At 37.4% G+C, this 26,419-nt stretch overlaps 2 protein-coding genes and 1 non-coding gene across 4 annotated transcripts in view; 2 read left to right on the top strand and 1 right to left on the bottom strand.

Annotated features, from left to right (window-relative positions):
- The first annotated feature begins 1,070 nt into the window (after positions 1-1,070).
- RTRAF (RNA transcription, translation and transport factor) lies at positions 1,071-21,490 on the top strand. The gene is made up of 8 exons (XM_061182551.1): positions 1,071-1,227; positions 7,897-8,021; positions 11,283-11,382; positions 15,511-15,597; positions 16,492-16,580; positions 18,761-18,829; positions 21,005-21,053; positions 21,166-21,490. The coding sequence occupies exons 1-8, from the start codon at positions 1,167-1,169 to the stop codon at positions 21,318-21,320; spliced, it is 735 nt and encodes a 244-aa protein (XP_061038534.1). The 5' UTR covers positions 1,071-1,166; the 3' UTR covers positions 21,321-21,490.
- On the top strand, positions 9,204-9,313 carry LOC133086086 (U6 spliceosomal RNA). The gene has a single exon (XR_009699867.1). It is a non-coding gene; the product is annotated as a U6 spliceosomal RNA (small nuclear RNA).
- Positions 21,491-21,638: 148 nt separating the features above from the next.
- NID2 (nidogen 2) overlaps positions 21,639-26,419 on the bottom strand; it is a 78,139-nt gene continuing 73,358 nt past the window's right edge. The window contains exons 16-21 of one of the 2 annotated variants that reach the window (XM_061180843.1): positions 26,049-26,178; positions 25,469-25,640; positions 24,492-24,649; positions 23,192-23,315; positions 22,614-22,726; positions 21,639-22,333 (exon numbers count right to left, since the gene is read on the bottom strand). In XM_061180843.1, coding sequence (XP_061036826.1) covers positions 22,323-22,333; positions 22,614-22,726; positions 23,192-23,315; positions 24,492-24,649; positions 25,469-25,640; positions 26,049-26,178 — 708 coding nt within the window. In that variant the 3' untranslated portion in view covers positions 21,639-22,322. Of the gene's footprint in view, positions 22,334-22,554; positions 22,727-23,191; positions 23,316-24,491; positions 24,650-25,468; positions 25,641-26,048; positions 26,179-26,419 lie in introns of those variants that run through there. The other variant, XM_061180841.1, reaches the window with a different exon arrangement.

Below are 26,419 nucleotides of genomic sequence, written 5' to 3' on the forward strand. Positions count from 1 at the left end.
TCCTTGCCTCTGTCCAAGTCTCATCAGCTGTCATTCTCTCCTACCCTCCAGCCCCTCTAGCCCCTCTGGGCCGTGCTGCTGCTCACTCCTTGACTTTGTACATCCTCTTCCCTCAAAACAAGTTACCCTTTTGACTGCATGGTGAATTCCTCACCATCTTCAAGCCATAGTTCATACTTGTATGTCTGTTTATTGCTTGTTTTCCCTCAAGGGCCTTTTAAACTTCATGAAGGTAGAAGCTTGGTCTGTCTTACTCACTGTTGTCTCTCCAGTGTCTGAAAGCAGATGGGACTGGATCCGAAAGGGTGTTAAATAAAAGTTTTGATTATTACTAGAAGGCAACGAGGACCCACTAAAAGATACTAAGCATTAAACTGTTATGGACAGGTTTTTGTTTTAGAAAATCAGTATCATTGCTGTGTGGGGGAATGGATTGGAGAAGGCAAGACTGGACCTAAGAAATCAGACAATTAGAGTAAGCAAAAATGATGAGGGCCTGATTTGAGGCAGCATCAGTTGGGTTGGGAGAAGATGAGGGATTTGAGAGAGACATGAGAGAGAACAGCAGGAATCAATGAACTACTGGATGTTGTAACTTCAGTGAGAGGGAGTAAAGGATAAGTCCAGGTTTCTGGCTTCAAGATTCCGTGGCTGCTGGTGATGCCTGGAACTATCACACAGTATTACCGTTGTATGTTTACCTGTGGATCACTCCCAACGAGTCGTAAAGGGACCTTGCTAAAAGTCTTTGCATTAGCAGTGTTAGAAGAGCACCTATTATGTAGGAGGCATATAGTAATTAAATGAATGAATGAATACACTGAAAATACTAAACAGTTTGTATGATCAAGACAGCGAGGAAAGCAAGAGGTAACTGGCTTCTCACTTGCTTTCTGCCTATTGTACAACTAGGAGGCTGACAATAAAGTTTATTTGAGCGTCGGCGTGCCCCGACGTGGCCCCGCCTTCCCAGCCGGAGCCGCGATTGGTGGGCATTGGCCAGCGGCGGCCGTTCCTAAGCCACGATTGGCTAAGGCCGCCGTCATTTCGGAGCGCCCGGCGCCCGCCCGCCCTCTCGCCGCGTCGCCGGTGTCTGTGCAGCCCGCTCCTCCTCGCCTCTCCTCTCCCGGCCGCAGCCCGGGGGACCGGAGCGAGCAGCGGGCACCATGTTCCGACGCAAGCTGACGGCTCTCGACTACCACAACCCTGCCGGCTTCAACTGCAAAGGTGAGGAGGCGGTCCCGGGCCCGCCGCGCGTCCGTGACCCCCCCACCCCCCACTCCCCGCCGCCCGGCCGCCGCTCTCAGCGCCGGCGCCTGGGCTCCCCACCCGGACCGTCCGCGGCCTTGTCTCCCCCGGACTCCTCCCGGCCGCCAAGCACCTCTGCTTTCCGCCTTCCTTCCCCGGCTTCGGAGCCCCGTCACCAGCTCTTGCCTTGGCATCGCCACTTTCTGCACTTGCTGAACTCCAGACCCCACGCCCACCCCCCTCGCCCGCACCCTCAGCGCTCTAGAGGGCAAGTCTTCGCTTTTTAACGTAGCCCTTCAGTCCCGTGGTTCCCGGGTGATTGGGCGATACCTTGAGCACCTGCTGGGGGCCCAGCACAGTGCTGGAATCTGAGGAAGATGCTGAGTAACTTGAAGACTCGTTCACTGCTCCTCGGGAACTAAGGGGTGGGGTGGGGGCAGTGGGAGCCCATCCGGCAGTTTGAGCTCGAGATAGAACGAAGTCCAGGACTGACGGTGTCGGGGCAAGTGCGTATAGGAACGAGCTAGTGACAGTGTGCGAGTCGTGCAAAAAAAGTTAATAGCACACGAGCGGGGCGGTTGAATAGTAAATACAAAGGTATTTGGGATTTCACAGCATTAAAATTGTAAAAAGTATTAACATTGCTACCCACTGCTACTCACCTACTACCCACTATTCATTTTCTTCCAGAGTTTTTAGCCTGTGGTAGACTAATAAGTTTGAAAGTGATCAAGCACAGCCTGGGATGTTCAGACCATTGTATAAGTCTCAAGACTTCATAAGGGAGGCCTGAATTTGAATTCAAGCTTGAATTTTGTAATTGAAAATAATTTCCAAGCAGGATAGCGGTGTTTTGTTGATCTCCTGTAGAAGCATGTCAATTTATAGAATCTTGTTTTTCTGCTTTGCCTTTTATGTAACAAAAAAGGTTCAGTGGTAGTAGAGCTTAGATCTGAATTTGAATCTTTGAGCCTCAGGTTTTTTCACTGGTGAAATCGGGATATTACCTACCTCGAAATGAGGATTAAATGAAACAACATCTGTACTTTTTCATGAATGCGTTTAATGTGCCATAACAGTAAATGGCAATGGTAGTCAGTATCTTCTTTCTGTTTGCCATTTAATTTCTTGTACATTATGATTGCTGAAAATTTAACCTGGCCCAGTCCTTCCTCCTCCTCTTTCCCATAGGAACTGGAATAATAACTGACACTTAAATAGCAAAACTGTGTGCCAGACACTGTTTTTATCCTTAAATATTTTATTTAATCTTCATAACAATCCTATGACGTAAGTCTTACTATTACTCCCCATTTTGTAACTCAAGAATCTGAGGCCCGGAAAATTTAGGTAATTAGCCCAAGTTCACACAACCACTAAGTGTCTGGAGTCAATTTGAATTCAGGCCAGGATATGAACATAAGTTAATCCAGAGTCTGCACTTTTTTTTTTTTTTAATCACTCATCAATTTTATACACATCAGTGTGTACATGTCAATCCCAATCGCCCAATTCAGCACACCACCATCCCCACCCCACCACGGTTTTCCCCCCTTGGTGTCCATATGTTTGTTCTCTACATCTGTGTCTCAACTTCTGCCCTACAAACTGGTTCATCTGTACCATTTTTCTAGGTTCCACATACATGCGTTAATATACGATATTTGTTTTTCTTTTTCTGACTGACTTCACTCTGTATGACAGTCTCTAGATCCATCCACATCTCAACGAATGACTCAATTTCGTTCCTTTTTATGGCTGAGTAATATTCCATTGTATATATGTACCACATCTTCTTTATCCATTCGTCTGTCGATGGGCATTTAGGTTGCTTCCATGACCTGGCTATTGTAAATAGTGCTGCAATGAACATTGGGGTGCATGTGTCTTTTTGAATTACGGTTTTCTCTGGGTATATGCCCAGTAGTGGGATTGCTGGATCATATGGTAATTCTATTTTTAGTTTTTTAAGGAACCTCCATATTGTTCTCCATAGTGGCTGTATCAATTTACATTCCCACCAACAGTGCAAGAGGGTTCCCTTTTCTCCACACCCTCTCCAGCATTTGTTGTTTGTAGATTTTCTGATGATGCCCATTCTAACTGGTGTGAGGTGATACCTCATTGTAGTTTTGATATGCATTTCTCTAATAATTAGTGATGTTGAGCAGCTTTTCATGTGCTTCTTGGCCATCTGTATGTCTTCTTTGGAGAAATGTCTAGGTCTTCTGCCCATTTTTGGATTGGGTTGTTTGTTTCTTTAATATTGAGCTGAATGAGCTGTTTATATATTTTGGAGATTAATCCTTTGTCCGTTGATTCGTTTGCAAATATTTTCTCCCATTCTGAGGGTTGTCTTTTCATCTTGTTTATGGTTTCCTTTGCTGTGCAAAAGCTTTGAAGTTTCATTAGGTCCCATTTGTTTATTTTTGTTTTTATTTCCATTACTCTAGGAGGTGTATCAAAAAAGATCTTGCTGTGATTTATGTCAAAGAGTGTTCTTCCTATGTTTTCCTCTAAGAGTTTTATAGTGTCCGGTCTTACATTTAGGTCTCGAATCCATTTTAAGTTTATTTTTGTGTATGGTGTTAGGGAGTGTTCTAATTTCATTCTTTTACATGTAGCTGTCCAGTTTTCCCAGCACCACTTATTGAAGAGACTGTCTTTTCTCCATTGTATATCTTTGCCTCCTTTGTCATAGATTAGTTGACCATAGGTGCGTGGGTTTATCTCTGGGCTTTCTATCTTGTTCCATTGATCTATGTTTCTGTTTTTGTGCCAGTACCATATTGTCTTGATTACTGTAGCTTTGTAGTATAGTCTGAAGTCAGGGAGTCTGATTCCTCCAGCTCCGTTTTCTTCCCTCAAGACTGCTTTGGCTATTCAGGGTCTTTTGTGTCTCCATACAAATTTTAAGATGATTTGTTCTAATTCCGTAAAAAATGCCATTGGTAATTTGCCATTGGTTGATAGGGATTGCATTGAATCTGTAGATTGCTTTGGGTAGTATAGTCATTTTCACAATATTGATTCTTCCAATCCAAGAACATGGTATACCTCTCCATCTGTTGGTATCATCTTTAATTTCTGTCATCAGTGTCTTATAGTTTTCTGCATACAGGTCTTTTGTCTCCCTAGGTAGGTTTATTCCTAGGTATTTTATTCTTTTTGTTGCAATGGTAAATGGGAGTGTTTCCATAATTTCTCTTTCAGATTTTTCATCATTAGTGTATAGGAATGCAAGAGATTTCTGTGCATTAATTTTGTATCCTGCAACTTTACCAAATTCATTGATTAGCTCTAGTAGTTTTCTGGTGGCATTTTTAGGATTCTCTATGTATAGTATCATGTCATCTGCAAACAGTGACAGTTTTACTTCTTCCTTTCCTATTTGTATTCCTTTTATTTCTTTTTCTTCTCTGATTGCCGTGGCTAGGACTTCCAAAACTATGTTGAATAATAGTGGTGAGAGTGGACATCCTTGTCTCGTTCCTGATCTTAGAGGAAATGCTTTCAGTTTTTCACCATTGAGAATGATGTTTGCTGTGGGTTTGTCATATATGGCCTTTATAATGTTGAGGTAGGTTCCCTCTATGCCCACTTTCTGGAGAGTTTTTATCATAAATGGGTGTTGAATTTTGTCAGAAGCTTTTTCTGCATCTATTGAGATGATCATATGGTTTTTATTCTTCAGTTTGTTAATATGGTGTATCACATTGATTGATTTGCTTATATTGAAGAATCCTTGCATCCCTGGGATAAATCCCACTTGATCGTGGTGTATGATCCTTTTAATGTGTTGTTGGATTCTGTTTGCTAGTATTTTGTTGAGGATTTTTGCATCTATATTCATCAGTGATATTGGTCTGTAATTTTCTTTTTTTGTAGTATCTTTGTCTGGTTTTGGTGTCAGGGTGATGGTGGCCTCATAGAATGAGTTTGGGAGTGTTCCTTGCTCTGCAATTTTTTGGAAGAGTTTGAGAAGGATGGGTGTTAGCTCTTCTCTAAATGTTTGATAGAATTCACCTGTGAAGCCATCTGGTCCTGGACTTTTGTTTGTTGGAAGATTTTTAATCACAGTTTCAATTTCATTACTTGTGATTGGTCTGTTCATATTTTCTGTTTCTTCCTGGTTCAGTCTTGGAAGGTTATACCTTTCTAAGAATTTGTCCATTTCTTCCAGGTTGTCCATTTTATTGGCATAGAGTTGCTTGTAGTAGTCTCTTAGGATGCTTTGTATTTCTACGGTGTCTGTTGTAACGTCTCCTTTTTCATTTCTAATTTTATTGATTTGAGTCCTCTCCCTCTTTTTCTTGATGAGTCTCGCTAATGGCTTATCAATTTAGTTTATCTTCTCAAAGAACCAGCTTTTAGTTTCATTGATCTTTGCTATTGTTTTCTTTGTTTCTATTTCATTTATTTCTGCTCTGATCTTTATGATTTCTTTCCTTCTGCTAACTTTGGGTTTTGTTTGTTCTTTCTCTAGTTCCTTTAGGTGTAAGGTTAGATTGTTTACTTGAGATTTTTCTTGTTTCTTTAGGTAGGCTTGTATAGCTGTAAACTTCCCTCTTAGAACTGCTTTTGCTGCATCCCATAGGTTTTGGATCGTCGTGTTTTCATTGTCATTTGTCTCTAGGTATTTTTTGATTTCCTCTTTGATTTCTTCAGTGATCTCTTGGTTACTTAGTAACGTATTGTTTAGCCTCCCTGTGTTTGTGTTTTTTACGTTTTTTTCTCTGTAATTCATTTCTAATCTCATAGCGTTGTGGTCAGAAAAGATGCTTGATATGATTTCAATTTTCTTAAATTTACTGAGGCTTGATTTGTGACCCAAGATGTGATCTATCTTGGAGAATGTTCTTTGCGCACTTGAGAAGAAAGTGTAATCTGCTGTTTTTGGATGGAATGTCGTATAAATATCAATTAAATCTATCTGGTCTGTTGTGTCATTTAAAGCTTCTGTTTCCTTATTTATTTTCATTTTGGATGATCTGTCCGTTGGTGTAAGTGAGGTGTTAAAGTCCCCCACTATTATTGTGTTACTGTCGATTTCCTCTTTTATAGCTTTTTTTAATTTCCTCTTTTATAGCTTTCCTCTTTTCCTTTTTTCTTCTTGGATTGATCCCTTGATCATTATGTAGTGTCCTTCCTTGTCTCTTGTAACATTCTTTATTTTAAAGTCTACTTTATCTGATATGAGTATAGCTACTCCAGCTTTCTTTTGATTTCCATTTGCATGGAATATCTTTTTCCATCCCCTCACTTTCAGTGTCTGTGTCCCTAGGTCTGAAGTGGGTCTCTTGTAGACAGCATATAGATGGGTCTTGTTTTTGTATCCCTTCAGCAAGCCTGTGTCTTTTGGTTGGAGCATTTAATCCATTCACGTTTAAGGTAATTATCGATACGTATGTTCCTATGACCATTAACTGTTTTTGGTTTGTTTTTGTAGGTCCTTTTCTTCTCTTTTGTTTCCCACTTAGAGAAGTTCCTTTAGCATTTGTTGTAGAGCTGGTTTGGTGGTGCTGAATTCTCTTAGCTTTTGCTTGTCTGTAAAGCTTTTGATTTCTCCATCGAATCTGAATGAGATCCTTGCCGGGTAGAGTAATCTTGGTTGTAGGTTCTTCCCTGTCATCATTTTAAGTATATCATGCCACTCCCTTCTGGGTTGTAGAGTTTCTGCTGAGAAATCAGCTGTTAACCTTATGGGAGTTCCCTTGTATGTTATTTGTCATTCTTCCCTTGCTGCTTTCAATAATTTTTCTTTGTCTTTAATTTTTGCCAATTTGATTACTATGTGTCTCGGCGTGTTTCTCCTTGGGTTTATCCTGTATGGGACTCTGTGCTTCCTGGACTTGGGTGGCTATTTCCTTTCCCATGTTAGGGAAGTTTTTGACTATAATCTCTTCAAATATTTTCTCAGGTCTTTTCTCTCTCTCTTCTCCTTTTTTTTTTTTTTTTTTTTTTTGCGTTTAATGTTCTCCCAGAGGTCTCTTAGGCTGTCTTCATTTCTTTTCATTCTTTTTTCTTTAGTCTGTTCCGCAGCAGTGAATTCCACCATTCTGTCTTCCAGGTCACTTATCCGTTCTTCTGCCTCAGTTATTCTGCTATTGATTCCTTATAGTGTAGTTTTCATTGCAGTTATTGTATTGGTCATCTCTGTTTGTTTGTTCTTTAATTCTTCTAGGTCTTTGTTAAACATTTCTTGCATCTTCTCGATCTTTGCCTCCATTCTTATTCCGAGGTCCTGGATCATCTTCACTATCATTATTCTGAATTCTTTTTCTAGAAGGTTGCCTATCTCCACTTCACTTAGTTGTTTTTCTGGGGTTTTATCTTGTTCCTTCATCTGGTATATAGCCCTCTGCCTTTTCATCTTGTCTGTCTTTCTGTGAATGTGGTTTTTGTTCCACAGGCTTCAGGATTGTAGTTTTTCTTGCTTCTGCTGTCTGCCCTCTGGTGGTTGAGGCTATCTAAGAGGCTTGATGGGAGGCTCTCCAAAGTCTGCACTTTCAACTCCTACTTCAAGCAGCTCAAGTAACTTATAATTTTGGAGTTAAAAAAAAAATTCCACAGGACTGTTTGTGAAGAAGGAAGTGTTTTACCTGTTACCTGGTGCTTCTCGTGATTTATACAGTGTTTTTATTGCAGATGAAACAGAATTTAGAAACTTTATTGTTTGGCTCGAAGACCAGAAAATCAGACACTACAAAATTGAAGACAGAGGTAATTTAAGAAACATCCACAGCAGTGACTGGCCCAAGTTCTTTGAAAAGGTAATGAATTAGAAACTAAAATAAAACATACAGGGAGCTTGTCTAAAAATTATATGAAGACAGGCAAGCTTAAAATTACTGTGTTCTTTTAAAATAAATAAAACTAATAATGATCAGTGTTAGAAAAGCTAGACTTCAGGGATTTAACTTTTTTCTTACCATATTTTTTTGTTTTTAAAGCAGATTATATTATCTCTTCCTACCAAGCATTCAGTATTAGATAGAAATAGTATGGTGAATCATTAGACATGAGGGTGGAGGGGAGTACAGAGTAGGCTGAGGAGAGAGGTAAGCTCATGTGCCGTAAAGAGTTTGAACTTGACCCAACTGGGGAGCTGTCACAGTTTTAGGTGATGTGACTGGACTAGTCTTCCCACCCCTCACCTTTCCCAACCAATCCCTGGTTTTTCGAAACTGTCAGCTTTAAGCTTATGTAGCTGGAGAGGAGGTGCTTATCCCCAGTACTTAGATGTGTGCCTGACATACAATAGAGAGACCTGTTTGTTTCATGAATTTATATATTTGTGTGTGTTTATTTGTATACATATATGTGTATGTATGTAAATGAATGATATATCAATATTCATTTCTGCATTTTCTCTATAGCAAAAGTTACTCTGTATTCACATCCTTTAGGGCCCTGTACCTGACTAGCCTGCTGCCATTGAAAACTAACTTTATAGACTATTAACTAATAAAGGTAATGGCACAAGTAGACATTCAAAAAAAAAAGAAGAAATAGTTTTGTCCAGAAACACTGAGACTTCTTAAATAAACAGTGACACATATTCTCTAAATAGTAAAAATGGCAAAAATCAGAATTTTTACATTACATTAAAAATATAGCAGAGATACAGTTAGAGTATTATATTAAAATAAGACATTATTGACACGCTTGAAAACTAAGATTATGTCTTGTTTTTGCCTATATTTAACATACACAGTTGTCCCTTGTTATGTACAATAGAAATAATCCTAAAAAGATCTGTGTGTATTATCTTATTTTTGTGGCTGGAATAACTTTCCCGTTGACCTAGTTTAATTTTAGTAATGTTTTTGCAGAAAACAGTTGTTTTCAAATTAGAATAAAAATTACATTTTACAGCATCATTATTTACATTAAACATTTTTATTGGCTCTGTTACTTTGATGAGATCTCTTCCTTTAAGAATATGAAAAGTAATGCTCACTTCGGCAGCACATCTACTAAAATTGGAACAACGATATAGAGAGGATTAGCATGGCCACTGCGCAAGGATGACACGCAAATTCGTGGAGTGTTCCATATTTTTAATTGAGTTATTTGTAGTGAGGTGGATGGACCTAGAGTCTGTCATACAGAGTGAAGTAGGTCAGAAAGGGAAAAACAAATACCATATGCTAACACATATATATGGAATCTTAAAAAAAAAAAAAAAAGTTTCTGATGAACCTAGGGGCAGGACAGGAATAAAGACTCAGATGTAGAGAATTGACTTGAGGACCCGGGGAGGGGGAAGGGGAAGCTGGGACGAAGTGAGAGAGTAGCATCGACATATATACACTACCTAATGTAAAATAGATAGCTAGTGGGAAGCAGCCGCATAGCACAGGGAGATCAGCTCGGTGCTTTGTGACCACCTAGAGGGGTGGGATAGGGAGGGTGGGAGGGAGATGCAAGAGGGAGGGGATATGGGGATGTATGTATACATAGAGCTGATTCACTTTGTTGTACAGCAGAAACTAACACAACATTGTAAAGCAATTATATGCCAATAAAAATGTTAAATAAAAAAAAGAATATGAAAAGTGACTAAATTTTCATTTACTGGTGTTTAGGTACCTAAGTGTCTAGTTTTATGAATTAGAGGATTGTGTAAGTTACATACTGCCTCTGACAATGGGCAAGTTTATTAACCATTCTGTGGCTCAATATTGTTATCAATAAATGGGGATAACAGTGGTATCTATCTCATAGCAGTGGTATGTTTGTTATTGAAATATACCTATGTACCTTTTCACAGAGGTGCCTTGCCCATAGCAAGTGCTATATGTTTATTAATTTCCCTGCCTCTACTACTATTACTGCTACTACTGGATTATTTTCCTTTGCCCTTCAAGAGTATTTTTGAAAATTTTGATAGGCTTCTTAAGACTTTGAAATATATTGTTAGGATTTTATATTTCCTTATATTACATCTTATGATGGCCCACTCACGTGTACAAGACAATATAGAGTTCCACATGTGGAAGGGTATTGAAGAATATAAAAAACTTTCTGATGAAGAACACCCAGAAATGACAGTAAAGTAGTATAACCTAAAGATAAATGTATTGGAACTTACACAGATATTATTTTTCAAGGTGGTTTCTTTGGAATGATGATGTCATTGCCTAAAGCATATTTGGAACTTCTTTTGCAATTACTTTTAGATCAGGAGACATCTTTTGAATATCCTTAATATTGACAGTTTTTTTATACTTTGAACATGGATTTGCTTTTTGCATCATGACTAAATCTTGTGAATGAGGTGCTTTTTTTTAAAGCAGGGGAATAAAATTTTTGGTTAGAAAATAAGTTATGGCTAAAAAGTGCTGATTCATTAATTATCCTCCAAAGGATTTCAGAAAAGGAGTTCCAGAAGTTTTGAGTAACATCGTTGTTGGTGGAATTAGATTTTAAGTTCCTAAGAGACTTATTTTAAGGACATACTCATTTGAATATGCAGCTTCTGACATTTATTAAAAACGCTTGTATGTCACGTGGCTTACTCTCTTCAGAAGCATTTCCACGATATGAAAGCTAAGGTTTAGATAATAATTGGTTTTGTTTTGTTTTGTTTGGGAGAAAGAAAAGTCCTTTTTATTTAGACTTTTTAAAGTCCTTTTTATTTACCTGCTCTATGTGTATTGAGACCTGGAATCAGAAAGTATAGATTCAGCTCCCCGATTTAAGTCATATAACTGTCAGCAAGTGTTGACCTCTAGGCTTCGGTTTTCTCATCTACGAAATGAAGTTATTCTACATCAGTGGTGCCCTATCTGGAATCTGCAAAAGTAAAAATTTCAAAAAGCATGATGGGCCTACTTCATTATTTTTCCCTGAGTGGTACACTTAAGTGTTTCCTTCCTTTGGGTTATATAATTGCATCAAAGGTTTAGTAATGTAAATGTTATAAGAAATTCTTAGAGATCCAAACTAAGGTCTCTTTCAACTCTACCATTTTTTTATTTTGTGACTTTATAGTAATAATGAAACCAGACTTTTTATTCCCCTCACAGTATCTCAGAGATGTTAACTGTCCTTTCAAGATTCAAGATCGACCAGAAGCAATCGACTGGCTTCTTGGTTTAGCTGTTAGACTTGAATATGGAGATAATGGTATGTTTTGTGGGGAATGTGTGTTTTAAAGAGAGAGAGAGGAGAGGTGGGAAAGGAGTGTAAAAATGTAGGGCACTTGCCAGTTTGTCTTACATTGTTTTACCTTTGGTTCATTTTAAGTTTTGTACCTCCTCATCTCACTTTACAGCATCTGTTTAAAAATTTACTTTTTGTAATTATTCTCCTGTATCCACCTCCCAAATTGTCTAGGAGAGAATTTTCTTTTCTAAAATTAGAGAGTCTCCTTACTATCATAAGATATTAAAAGCACTGGTTTCCATTGGTATTTAGATTTTTCTTTTAGAATTTGAAGATGATGTCTTCTGAAGAAGAAGGCTAATTGAATGTCTTCTCACAATGTCACATTACTTTGGTGAATTTGCCATCTTTCAGTCTGTACCTTAACCTTTCAAGTTCACTTGTTGCTGCTGTCCCAGAATTGATAAGATTTCAAGTGTTGGTTGCAGCAGGTAATTTCACAAGAGACTGAAATATACATCTAATGCAAATGTGCACTATAGGCCAAAATATATTTATTATTAATGTTTAATGTTATTTTATTACAGATACTTGTATCATTGGAAGGTTTTGAATGTTAGTACCTATAGTAAAAATAGTTTTCCAATAAACTGTTTTCTCTCAGGCCATTTCATTTTGAAAGGCCTGCTAACATCTGAATGTAATATCTGATTATCTTACTTTACCTCCATCCTCTGCATTTATGTTGTTCTCTTTCATGGGACTGTCAGTTCCGGTCCTCTTAATCATTTACGTTTGAAGCCTTTTTAATGTCTTTGGCCTCTCCCTTTTCCTCTCATTCTGTTCCATCCATTTTTCCCTTGTCGTATCTTTCCTTCTCCATCCTCACTGCTGTCACCCTAATTCAAGCTCTTGCCACTTTTTCCTGAGATTATTGGAACGTCTTTCATACTAGTCTCCCATCTATGTCACCCTCTAGTCTCATCCACATGGCCCACCAAGCTAATTTTTTGAAACATAAATGTTTTAGAATGCTACACTTTGTTTCCAAACGATAGTTCCTTTTATATATTCAGAAACCATTGCTTTCCCATTTAACTCTATAGCTTTTTAAGTCATTCGCCGCTTTCCATTTTGCTTATGTCTTACTTGCCCCACTAAATTGTAAGCTGATACCCAGCTTTGTTTCCTGCATGGTACCTCTATTAGTTTCCTGTTGCTGCTGTAACAAATTACCACAAACTCAGTGACTTAAAAGACTGTTTATTACCTTACAGTTTTGGAGGTCAGAAGTCCAACATCTGTATTAGGACTGAAGTCAGTTTGTCGACTGGGTTGGTTCCTTTTGGAGGCTCTAGGGGAAGATCCATTTCTTTGTCTTTTCCATCTTCTAGAGGCTGCCTGCATTCTGTGACTCTGGCCCCTTTATCTTCAAATCTAGCAGCATATCATCTTCTAAGCTCTCTGTGATTCTGCTTTCATTGTCACATCTTCTCTGACCTTCCTGCCTCCCTCTTATAAGGATGCTTTGATTACATTGGGCCCACCTAGGTAATCCAGGATAACCCCCATACCCCCAATTTCAAGGTCCTTAATTTAATCACATCCACAAAGTCCCTTTTGCCATATAAGATACCATATTCATAAGTTCCAGGGATAGGAATATGGACATTTTGGGGGGGGGGGAGGGAGCAGTCATGATTCTCTCTGCCACAGTACCTGACATAGTTTCTTGTGTACAGTAGATGTGCTTATCAACTATAAATGCTTGGTAGATTCAATGTATGAATGTTTATACATACTGGTGTGGAGCATCAACCAGCTGTTTTTTTGCTGGTTCTTCAAACTTAAGTTTCAGATGCCTTATGGCAGAAATCTTTAGGAAAGCTCAAAGACTTTTTCTTTACTATGGAGCCTTTAGCAAAATCTACCTGTTCTGGTCTGAGTTGGTAGGAACTCTGTTAGTTAATTTGCAACAAAGTATTCTCCAGCTTTTCAAGTGTTTTTCAGCTATTCCCACATAAAATTATAGTCACATCTCAATTTATTTCTGTTTTACCCTTATTTAGTCCATTTGTCCCGTTTTTATAATACTTCAACTTAGGTTACCTAGGTTGTACCAAGAACAGTAGATGCCATATGATTGTGTATCCTTGTAGTTGACTGTTAAGTACAGTTACTTCTCAGTGATAGCATGGTCTTTTTTTAATGTATTAAAAAAACTGAGTTTGTGTGAGAAACATTGCCCCTTATTGGTAGGAGGCACTGCTGTGCTTTTATGGATTTACATTAATAAGTTGCATTCTTCTTGACTTTTAAGTTATTTAAAATTTTTATTCTTTGATAAAACCATTGTGAATTTTTATTGTTTGTGCCTTAACGTTTTTTAAAGCCTTTTGCTAGCTTGTCAGTTAAGGTGATTAAAATCTGACTTAAATTCTTTTAACTTTTTTGACATAATTTTAGATTTACAGAAAGGTTGCAAGAATAGTAAAAAGAATTTTTTCATACTCAGATTCTGCAGATATTATTAACATTTTACTTCATTTGCCTTATCCTTCTCTCTCTATATATATATACATACTCCTAATTTTTTTCTAAACCATTTGACACTAAGTTGTAAATGATTTCTCTTTTACCCTTATGCGCATTTCCTAAAAAAAGTCATTGTCTTACATAGCTACAGTACATTTATCAAAATCAGGAAATTAACTTTGATTCTTTACTGTTATCTATAGATGAGATTCACATTTCACCATTTGTCTCAATGTTCTTTATGGCAAAAACAAGCAAACAAAAACCTCCAAAGCAGTCCTGGATCATGTGTTGCATTCATTCTCCTTAGTCTCTTTAGTCTCCTACAGTCTGGAATAGTTACTCAGTCGTCATGCTTCAGGACACTGACATTTATTTTGTAGAATGTCCTTCAGTTTGAGTGAGTCTGATGTTTCCTCATGATTAGATTCAGGGTTTGTAGTTTTGTTAAGAGTAACACAGAAGTGATGTTGTGTTCTTTTAAGTGCGTAATATCAGGAGGCATGTGTTGGTGATATGCCTGAATACTGGTCATGTTATTCTGATCACTTGGTTAAGCTTTCTTCAGTGTAAAGATTACATATCTTGTGGAGAGATAAGAGATGATTTCTATATGCTTCTCCTCTTCAAACCTTAGCTTTAGTATACATTTGATGATTTTTGCCTGAGTCAGTTATTATGTTGATTACGATGACTAGAAGGTGTTTTTCTAATTCCATCATTCCTCTACATTTATTTTTTGTCTTTCCACTATAACGAAGAGCTTTCCCTTCTCACCAGTTTATGTTTGTTTGTTTATTCAAATCAGTGTAGATATGTGGATTCTTATTTTACTCAGTGGGTCTTAATCCTTTTTTGTCATCGTGTATTTTGATGTTTACATTGTTCCAGGTTTGGCCAGTAGCTCCTTTAAGCTAACTCCTGTCTGATTTAAATTTTAATGCTTTTATTTTCCCTTTTTTTTTTTCCATTAGCAAATCATATAAGCACTATTGCCAAAGATGGCATTTTGGGCATTAAGTTTGGTGAATTACTATTAAATATTTTTATTTGTAAAGTCTTTTAAAATATTATTATTTAGTATTTTTCAGGTAAAAGTAATAAAATCTCCTTTTGGAATTCTGCATTTTAAGTCTCCATAAAATAACTTTAGGTTTGTATATGATGGTGTATTTGAAGTGATTTTTTTAGAAAGCAAGGTTTTTGGTTTTGTATACAGCATTCACAAGATTTGCAAAGAAACTTCTTAGTGTGTTTGTATTTAACCTCATGTGACCTATACTTACCCTTCTCCCATTCTTCTACCCCTACCAAGTTTGAGAGGAAGCTGAAAAGCAGACTTTCTCTTCTAAAATTTAGATAGTGTTTGAAATGTTTTACTTTAAGAAATGTTACTGAAAAGATATTTGTGTCTGATAATCATTTCAGCTTAATTAAAAAGCTAGTCACATTCTCTTCTAGTAGATTTTTTATTATAGAATTTTTTTTTTTTTTGAATGCTTGAGTTGTCTTATGCTTATAACCAGTTTGGCTCAGTTAAATTCAGTAAATAAGCAACGTTTGTTTTACCTTAAGTTGAAGCTCTACAAATTGTATTTTTGCCTATTTTTACAGCTGAAAAATACAAGGACTTGGTACCTGATAATACAAAAAACGCTGACAATGCAGCAAAAAATGCAGAGCCATTGATCAATTTGGATGGTAAGTTTATAAATGCATAAAAATGATCATCAACGTTTTTGGTTTCTTAAATGTTTTTTACTTCCTAGAATGAAGTCTGGGTTTATTTGGTTTTAGTAGATTAAGAATGTTTCATGCAGACATTTGTGTTGATATTTTATTCTCTATGCTGTTTTTTACTGTCAGTTATAGTGTGCTTTCTCCCTCTTGTAGCTGAATATCTGAAACTGAAAATGCTCTTCTTTCATCTGCTCATAGTAACTTGGGGGTTTTGATTTTATTTAATCATGGTGGTGATTGTTTGCCTTCCTGGGTGCAGAAAATATTTTTTCTAATCTAATGACAGTATGAGACAAGTGTTAAAATTTTCATTGTTTTAAGTCCCAGATGTCTTTAAGTAATTCTTTCTCCTTTTAAAAGTATTAAGATTCTAATTACTTAGATTATAATATGTTAAATATTCTTTCACTGACTGATTGTGACCTGTAATTTATGAGTTACCCTTATGAATTAATAAGCTGCTTGGACGCTCTAGAGCTGCTGCTTGGAGAAAAGGTTTTGGGAAAACTGTCCATTGAAGGGAATCTGTGTATTAAAATTAATAGCTTTGGGAAGAAAGGTTAATTAATAGTGTTACATAAATGGGCCTTGCAGAGAAAGTTACAGAACAAACCTCATGTGAGTTAATTTAGTCATTTATTGGATTGTTCACTTTGGTTGATTAGTAGGAAAACCATTGATCTCATCAATTTACCTAATTTACCCCATACTGCTTTTGTCAGCAGCAATTTTAGAAATTAAAGAGATTTGTTGTTACTAGAAAATAAAAATATTTTTTTAAGTTTATATGTTTGCATATATGTTTGTAATTACATGCTTGCAGAGCTTTAAGTCTCCATTTTTAATCTTTTATAGTAAATAATCCTGATTTTAAGGCTGGTGTAATGGCTTTGGCTAACCTTCTTCAGATTCAGCGTCATGACGATTACCTGGTAATGCTTAAGGTCAGCTTCATATTCTTGATTCTTGACAAAAACTGTATATAATTTTAAAAACTTCATTTTCTAAAAATAACTGTGTTTGATATTTAAATCTATGGTAGAATGAGTAAAATGTTGGAAGAATGTGGGACATAAAGCAGATTTCTTGAATTCATTGGTTTTAGATTACCTAACAACTAACATCAAAGAGTGTTTACTGTGTGCCTGCCACTGTGCCAAATCCTGTGCACAGATGACTCATTCAGTCCTCCCAACAATCCTAGAGGTGGATGTTAGTGTCTTTTTAAAATATGTATATGAAGAAATTGAGACTTAATAGATAAATAATGTTCAAGCTGACATAGAAAATGATAGTCAGGATTTTAATCTAGGCACTCGACCTTATGGTCCATTCTTTTTCTTCTCTTTATTTTGGCCGCATGGCATCTGGGATCTTAGTTCCCTGACCAGGGATCGGACCCACGCCCCCTGCATTGGAAGCACAGAGTCCTAATCACTGGACTGCCAAGGACGTCCTGGTCCATTTTTTTTCCTATATCACCCCACTTCTGTTTAATCAGTCCTTTTAAATATTCATGGTCTGTATTCATTAAGATTGTGGAAAATGCCAAACTCGTAATGGTGAATTTGGTCAAAAACATACCCCCAAATCTCTTTGAGGAATGAATGTTTCTGTCCTCCAAGCCCCTTACAGCAGGGAACCTGATGGCCTAAAAGAGGCCTCTTATTTCTGAGTGGAAAAATATACTCATGCTTCAGAAGATTTATGTCGAGTAATTATGATAGTCTCGTGAGGGGAAGGGGAGGGGCAGGGGAGTGGTACTTAAGATACCAGACTTGGAAGTTATTTTAGAAATTATTATTGATTTTATGAGAAATTAAAGAGCTTTAAATTACTTTAAACTACTTTGCAGGAAATTGAATAATTTCACTCTACCCACAAGAGATCATAATTTATTCTCCTTTTTAGAATTGTATTTATTAAATGACAGTTGTAATATGGGAAGACTGTTCTATTCCTAGATTACTATAATTCTCTATACTGAATCTGAATGTTAACTCAGATTTTCTCAACTCAGATTGGATGCCAAGAGACAAAAGTTGTTTTTAGTGAAATTTAGCTCTTTGAAAGGCTTGTTCCTTACTCAGGCAATTATAGAAATTGCTTTGGAACAGTTCTACAGTGGTTATGTCAGCTTTAATCATAAACTGAGTGAGAGGAGAACAGACAATGCTAGCATATTTGGGGTGCTAAAGTACAATATAGGTCAGTTATAATCAAAAGCTTTATAAAATTCTAATCCTAGCATGTTTGTCCTTTTGAGTTGTTTTAAGAAGCATTCTAACAATACATGACAATATGGAAAACATCCATATTGCAGCTGTGAGAATCAGTACATTAACTGTTTGGCAACTGGACTGTGTAAATACATTTGCAATCACTGTTAGATTGGTTTAATTCTTTTTCAAATGTAGCATTTGGTTTGTTTTTATTGAAAATAATTTTTCAAATTTTCACACTTATCTTGGGGTTGTAACTGTCATCCACTAATTAAAATTCCATTAAAAAATCTTACTTTTTAAGTGTGTGCAGGTGCGTGCATGCATTTGTGTCTGCAGTGGTAAAATGCCTTGCTAATGAAAAAAAAACAATGTGTCCTTTGAAAGATCTGAAAACATTTTACTGTAATAAAGTGAAGAAAGCAGGGACAGTGTGCATGATATGCTACCCTTTGTGTCAAAGGTGCATGTTTGTGTGTGTGTGTGCGTGCGTGCACTTGCATATCCCTGAGCGTGCTTGTAATTTGATAGAGGCCTTGTGAGTATGCACAAGGATCTGGTAGCAATAATTGTTTTCTGAAAGTATGGCTGAGGCTTGGGTAGAAAGGAGACATACTTTTTCGCCATGTATCCTTCTTTATTTAAAAAAATTTTTTAGCACACACAAATTACCTATTCAAAAAATGTAATTGTTATGAACATCATTCCACATTATTAAATACTAGAAGTGAAAACTTTCATTACAGTAGCTATTATTTTTATTTTTAATTTGCTGGGGAGTTTGTTAATGAATTAGGTATTTCTAATTTCATCAAATTGGGCATCCTTATTCTGTATTCTCAGAGAAGAAAAGATAACAAACAGCCGATAAAAAGTAAAAATACTATTTTGGGATTTCTTAGGCAATTCGCATTTTGGTCCAGGAGCGCCTGACACAGGATGCAGTTGCTAAAGCAAATCAAACGAAAGAGGTATGCTGTTTTTTTAATTTAAATAAATTCTAAATTAATTATTACTGAAAGTTTCTTTTGGTTGTCATGAGTTTGAACTTTGCCTGAGAATGCTTAAGATATCTATTCTGTGTTAGAACTGCCTAGAGAAAGAATAGCTTACTTCAGGTGGGATTGAATTTGATTCTGAAGCAAACTGTATCCAGTCATTTTTGAGTGAAAAGTGAACTTCATGTTTATCTCACGTCATTACTTTTAAGAAGCCTCCAATAGCATGTCCACAGTCTACCAGTTCAAAACTACCGCATGTGCCCAGTTAAAGTTTATTTAAAAGAACTTCCACTTGTGAAATTTACTGGGTTATTTTGACTAACTGCTAGAAAACAGGACACACCTTCTCTTTTTTACTAATTCATTTTCTTTTCTACCTAAGTCTTTATCTTCACCCTTTTGTTTCTTCAGAGAAATCTCAGTTTATTCTATTTCCTAGCATAAATCATAAAAAAGTAACTTGTTAATAAATCTAGGATATTTTTAGATGAACTGTCCAAGAAACCCAAATGCCCCTGAAGTCCTCTTGACTATGGGTCAGTGCAGAGAATGTCCTCAGGGGTTAGCAGCTGCAGGTGTCTGATAATGCCCCTTCCTGCTACACAGATGAATGTCTTGGGTACAGTCCACATTCTGGACCCTGGTCCTTCTATTGTGCCTCCCTCACCCTCCAATTCCCCAATGTCTTTTGTCCTCTGATCCCATCTTTATTGAAGCCCAACAGTATTAAGGTTATTAGTGCTGGGCAGTGTAGTCTCCTCTGAAAGATGCTCAGTTTCTTTTAAAGGTTCTTATTGGCTTATTAATTATGTATGAATCAGGCCACTGGAAATTGGATTAAAGATCAGCTTATCACCCACACTATAGAACAGACAGTAAATTGTTCTGGCATAATAAAATCATTCATCATTCAGCAAAATTATGCCTTTGGTTTGGAAGGCAGTGCAAATAAGGCCATAGCCAAATCTCTTTGCTCTTGATTGCAAAGTAAAATTCAGTTTATTTTCAATGCTCCAAATAAATCTGAACTTTAATGTCATCTCAAAAGATACTATGCTATAATAATACAGTGGAAGAGTTCTATAGTTGAGTGTTCCTGTTTGCAATCGTTCATAACTAGCATTTGGGGCGTGTGGTCATCTTCAGGGGTGCCTGTTTCTAGGTGGTCTGTTGGCAGATGAAGGGAGAACAGAACCTCTGGTACCAGACTGACACAGAAAGCTACTCAAGTGCAATTCTACTCTAGTTTTTTGCTCACAGAATTTTCATACCCATTTGTTTCTTCATGTGTATAATGTATTACTAGTGATTTTAAAGCATTTTGAGTCTGGGTAGATTTGCATTAATAATTAGGCAAGAAGTGAGTAGTGACAGCTTAGCATTTGTAATGTTGAAAGTGTAGTGACTTTTTTAAAAAACTGGTAATGATTTTATACAGTATAATCAGCAGAAAGTCTAGACTGCCTGTCCTCGTTTTTATTTGATAGTTATTGTGAACTTTATACAGGTTGGTGCCACCATAGTCACCATCTCTGGTATATCTGTATGCAGGTGCTGACTGGTTAGCTAAATGGTTTAGATTCTGTTCATTTTCCTAGACGACTTCAAAGTAACTTTTAAATGAACTGTTGAAAGTTAATATATAGATAATCTGGTAAACATGATGCTTGCAGAAAAATGTTATGTATATTTTAGATTTGTGCAGTTCATAAAGACAAATTAATGTGCTCCAAAGTAAACTTGCTTGAGGAAAGTCATCTTAACAGTAGTCCTATTTGCCAGTACACTGCTGCTTACTATAACTAAAACGGGACAGTAGCAGCCCTGCTCAACCTTCCTTCCATAGCAGTAGTGACAGCACTTCTGCAAAAAGGAGCTATTCTTTTATATGCCTGGTCTTAAAGGATTGGATGTGTTATGGGACTAGCTGCCCACTACATGTAAAGGCCATTCTTTCCTAACTAGTTGTAGTAGGAAAAAACTCACTCACTCATAAAAAGGCAAATTTAAAGAGAAAATTCTCAGGCACCTTGCCACTGCAGCTAAAAGGGTTAAAATAACAATAGCTAGCTGCTTTTCAATTTGAGGTGAGAAAATGTGAACATATAACTATACAGTCTGATTTTTGTCCTTTTTTTCCTAAAGGGCTTGCCTGTTGCTTTAGACAAGCATATTCTTGGTTTTGACACAGGAGGTAAGTGATTTTGTTTTAATTCAAACTGTTTTAGAGACTTAGTGAATATTTGGGGGAAATGAGTGAATAAATGCAAACGTTATTGCTTAATGCAGCGTTTCTTATGAAACAGATGCAGTTCTTAATGAAGCTGCTCAAATTCTGCGACTGCTGCATATAGAAGAGCTCAGAGAGCTACAGACAAAGATTAATGAAGCCATAGTAGCTGTTCAGGCGATTATTGCTGATCCAAAGACAGACCACAGACTGGGGAAAGTTGGAAGATGAACATTTTACAATTTCAGCTTCTCACCTACTTAGTACAGTTGGGAACCATGTACGCTTTGGCATGTGTTTGGAAATGTCTGTCATGTCTTCAAGGGAAGACTTCCAGAAAATTGACTATGTTCTAGAGATTTACCATCACTGCATTTTCTTCAATAAAGTTGGGAAGGTGATTTTTTTGTTTTTTGACCATGTGTTATGTTTATGTATTTATTTATTTGTATAATTAATTAATCTGCTTCCTCCCTGGTGGTTTAGGTACATGCCACCCCCCCCCCCCGACTTCATTACACATATAGAAAATACAGATCCTTAAGTAAGTTATAGGAAAACTTAAAATATTTTATTGGAGTAATCTAGAAAATTTGAGAACTGTTACATCTTTGGTATTTATATATAAATGTAGTAATTTCTGTGGGTAATTCTATAGAGGGACTTAGGATCAGAAAATACAAACAAACATTGTAGCACCTTTTAATATAAATAGAAATGCACTTATGCAGAGGTTAAAAAAAAAAAAAAATCTTAGAATAAGAAGTTGGTTCTTTCCCATCAGTTCTGCATAGCCTTCTCTACGTCAAGGTTTAATGATCTTTAGGATCATATTTTTATACTGATCACATGTACTTTAATTTCTTGGCCAGAAAGAATCTGTAGCAATAGTCAGATTTAGGGTCTTAACGTGCTCTAATTGGTTTAGTTCAATTAATTTGACCTTTTAAATATGACATAAATGTTTATTAAAAGTTGCTTTAATAAGCAACAATTAAAATGGTTACCTTTTTAAACTTGAAATAACTGTTTTTAAAAATACAGTAGTAAAGATTGAGGTATAAACTTTTCACAAAATATACTTAAGTCTTTTTGCACTGAAAATGTTCATCTTATATGTCCAGAACTTCTAATGGCCAATTGCTTTTTCTCTTTCTTCACCTTTGTTCGCAGTAAATGTTCTTTAGGGTCCTGATTCTGATTGTAAACTCCAAGTCCTTTATAATACCATATTTACTTTCTTCCTGTGGAGGGAGGGGACAGCATGTGAGTATTTTATATCCAGTTTGCCACAGCAGGTCTTTTAAAGGGGAACTATCCTAATAGACTGACCTTTTTTGTGTGTATAGTTAAGCTAGGTAGACTTAAGGTAGTAGAATGGTCACCCCTATGTGTTGGCCATTAGCTTTTCTAGGTCAGAGTGGCTCTCACTGGTGGCAGCAGCAGGCCAAGTGTGGTCAGTTACCAGATCTATCTTTCTCTACCTGGCTGATCCAAAGGAGCCACCTGAGCATGTCCGTTTACCTGTTGGGCAGTAGGGGTAGACTGCAGTTATCCCGTAGAGATGAGATCGCTGCTCTGGGAGATACTCATCAGTAAACTGGCCACTGTCTCTATTTACTGATATAACACCATCCCTGGTAACAGAAAGGAAGAGTGAATTCACAGGATTTAAGGTTGGATAGAAAAAGCCAGTTTATCAGGAAGAGAAATCTCTGCCAGACTTCTAGAATACATTTTTAAAAGTCAATGTAAATCACATAACTAAATAAGATACCTCATGGTACCATTTAAAGGTAGTCTTTTATTCTCTGACGATCAGATTCAGAGTAATGTGCTTCCTTTTTGGATAGTTTATTACCAAATAGCTCTGCCATTTTTAAGCTACATGTGAGCAATACCATTAAATTTCTGGTTGATGTAGAAGTATGCTTTTAAAAGCAGTTAACACTTGAATGATGTCTGCTAATGAAGAGAGAACGAAATGAAAACTTTAGTAGGAGGGCTTAATAACTAAAGTCGCTTACTAACATTTGGTACAAGTGGTGTGTCTTCCAAAACAGTTTGCCTTTTCAGGCTTGTCCAGAGTGTGTCAGGCTCACCTTCTCCAGTCGGTGTGGTAGAAGTGATCTGCATAGCTCACAATGCTGAAGGGGTAGTTGAGGTTGTTTTGAATAACACGCCGTCCAGTTCCATCAGGTAGTGTACACTCTAGTTTTTTAGTTCCTTTTAAAACATCAAAGAGGGAAAAGAGATCCTTTCATGTGATGGGGAAAAAAAAAAATCCTTTACCAAAAATAGTGGCAGGTAAGTTCATTCTCAAAGGAAACAAAGGTAGAACTAGAGTATTCTATCCCCATTGCAATAATACAAATTAAAAACTAAAATTTTCCTATTCTATTACCAGTCTTCAGTTTGTTTAAGAGCATTCTAGTTTTTAGTGGAATTTAAACTCTTAATCCTTTTTTGGAAGAAAGGATTGCATTTACAGAAATCTGGCTAAGTTTCTCCCAAAGTAGGACATTAGAGATGAAATTATATCAGTGTTAAAAAAGTTTGTGTTAGCTCTTAAATTGTTGTAAACATAACATTTGGATAAATATTAATACTTGCCCTTTGTAAGCAATGTATAATAATAGCCAAGGTTGCCTTTCAACTAAAATCCTTAATTTTTTTTTTTTAAAGACTGTATTATTTTCTAGTTAGGAATAAAAAGTGCCATTTTTCAATGTAAATTTTTAAATAGCTAAACGAGGCAAGAGTTTCCAAGTTTCACATTTCTCATGGAACCCTGATTTAAATTTCAAATACTTATTAAAAATATAAATGCAGTATAATGAAACAGCATCTTTTCAGTTGTGCTAATAATGAAATCACACAACAGAAAGAGAGAACCTGGGAATAGGCAACCCAAATTTATTACTGAATGAAGCCATCCTGCCACATCACTTTTCACAGAATGTCCTCAGCACAATAGCATACTGACTGTTAAAGTAACAGATATGTATAAATGTTATAATACTGGCAAAAAAGGAAAATGACCCCTGTTCATTTATCTAAGCCTGTCGATTCCAACAGTGGGTAATATTTATTTTTTAACCTAAAAAGTGTGCCAAGTGCTCATGTAGAGGAAGGGCAAGCAGGACAAAAGTAGGTTGGACATAGTACTAGCCCTCAAACCTACCGCCTAATTCAAACACATACATCCAGGACCTCAGGAAATTCATCACAGGAGTCATTACAAAGTGTCCTTTAAAAGGAGTAGATCATTTGCTGTACTGTTATAAATGTAAGCCAGAAGTCCTAAATGGTGGGATTTGGTTTCACTGTAAAATCTGTTAGAGTGCTCACGCTTACTGAACATTGTGGTGTTCTGTATTTGCATTCCATGAGTAGTAGTACCTGCATCTGCCCAGCAGAGCAATTTGGAGAAGGGGTCAAAGGTTAAACCATTGGGTAGTCCAATGTCTTTATTCACCAGAATTCTTCTATTTTCTCCATCTAAAGACGACGATTCAATTTTAGGAGCTTCTCGATTCCAATCTGTCCAGTACAAGTTGCTGTGGATAAATTAAATGGAGAAAGATAAGCCTTCCCCAATGTATAGAACCCAAATTTCAGAACGATCTTTGAGGCTTTTCACTAAGCATTTCTGAGTCAAACACACTTCGCTGAAAGTGAAAGCTGAAGGTTATCTTTACTGATTTGAAGGTTTCTCTGGAATTTCATTTGGTAGAAGCCCCATTAAATATGGCAAGAGTTTCTCAAGGTATAGAAATCCTCCCTGATTCTAACAAGTCCCACTGAAACACGGACCAAGTTATATGTCCCAGTTGATGACCTCAGCAATTATCATAGACAGGAAACATTGTTCTTTTGACTGTTGCCACTGTGAAAATGAGGTCAGAGAAATAACATGCCTGGTGTCTGCGTTTTGCTTACTCACCAACTCATGCAGGTAACCCCACTGCAGGTTTAACACTGGGATTTCCTAATGTGTTGCTGGGGGAGACTGACTGCATTCCGGTTGAAGTGCTGTCTCAGGCTTGGCCTGATCATCTGATCCAGAGTAGCCCCCAGTCTCTCTCACATACTCTGAATTCTCTACGTATCACATCACAGGCTTAATAATTTCCTTGTTATTCATTAGTTTACTGTCTTATTTCTTCCTAGTAGAACATAAACTCCATGAAAGGACAGACCTTGTCTTTGCCTAAACAGTACCTGACACCTAGTAGATCCTCAGTGAATACTATTAACTTAATATATTTTGAACTTTCATGCCCATGTTCTGACCCTCCCCTACAAGTGTACTTAGAGCCCAAGGGCTTCAAATGAGGATCTACAGGTAACAGGAGAATTAGGGAAGCCCGGCTGACCCTCGGATTGGATCCACAGTGATGGCGCGGGGGTTCACCAGGTCCGTGTGGAAGAGGGCCCTGCGCTCAGAGCCGTCCAGCCTGGCCCTCTCTATCTTATCCAGGCCACTGTCTGTCCAGTACATCGTTCTACGAAAGTGGTCGATGGCAAGTCCTTCGGGGCTTATCAGACCTGGAATAAAACAAAGGCAGGGCTGGAGCAACTGCAGCTATGAAAGGTGAACCTGAAGCAGAGAGCTCTGCTTACTACGTTTGAATAGTTGGGGGGAAAAAAAGTCTTGAGAGTTTCCAAGTCAAAACAAACAGAGTCAATAGAGGAACAGATCCTGCGTTAGTTTTTCTGCCACCTCTAGTACCCTCTAGCCTAACAAGACCTCCCAGCCTGATGGCACCAGGCATCCCCAGGGCTGGGGCCAGGCGGCATCAACTGTAGCCGCACTTTGAATTCTTACTGCAAGCCCTTTCTATTCAGAGTCCTATCAAGAAGGTAGAGGGGAGACTTTGGCATAAAAGAGGCAAATAACTTGGACTTGGTAGAATGAAATGGAATGGGAGTTGTCTTCTGGGTGAAGCTGCTGACCTGAGTTAATGATGGTCTCGGGCTCTGCTCCCGATTCCAGACGGGCGCGGCTAATTGTCCGTCCAGCAACGTCTGTCCAGTACACCATCCTCTCCCGGCAGTCGTAATCAATTCCCACGACTATGGAGCCCTTTGAGACCAAGACACAGAATTGGAAGAATTATGATTCCTTGCATTTCCCCTGACTTCATGCTCGGCTGCCTCACTCATGCATGGCTGCAGCGAACAACCCTGCATCGCATGGTTTTATGGCAACCGAGCACAGTGGTTAGATGTGTGGGTGATGGAGGCCAACTTCCCGGGGCAGAGCCAGGCTTGGCCACTTGCTAGCTGTGTGACTTTGGTACTGAACTTCTATATGCCTTTGTCTC

Source organism: Eubalaena glacialis, chromosome 2 (assembly GCF_028564815.1).
Source record: "Eubalaena glacialis isolate mEubGla1 chromosome 2, mEubGla1.1.hap2.+ XY, whole genome shotgun sequence".
Taxonomy (NCBI): Eukaryota; Metazoa; Chordata; class Mammalia; order Artiodactyla; family Balaenidae; genus Eubalaena; species Eubalaena glacialis.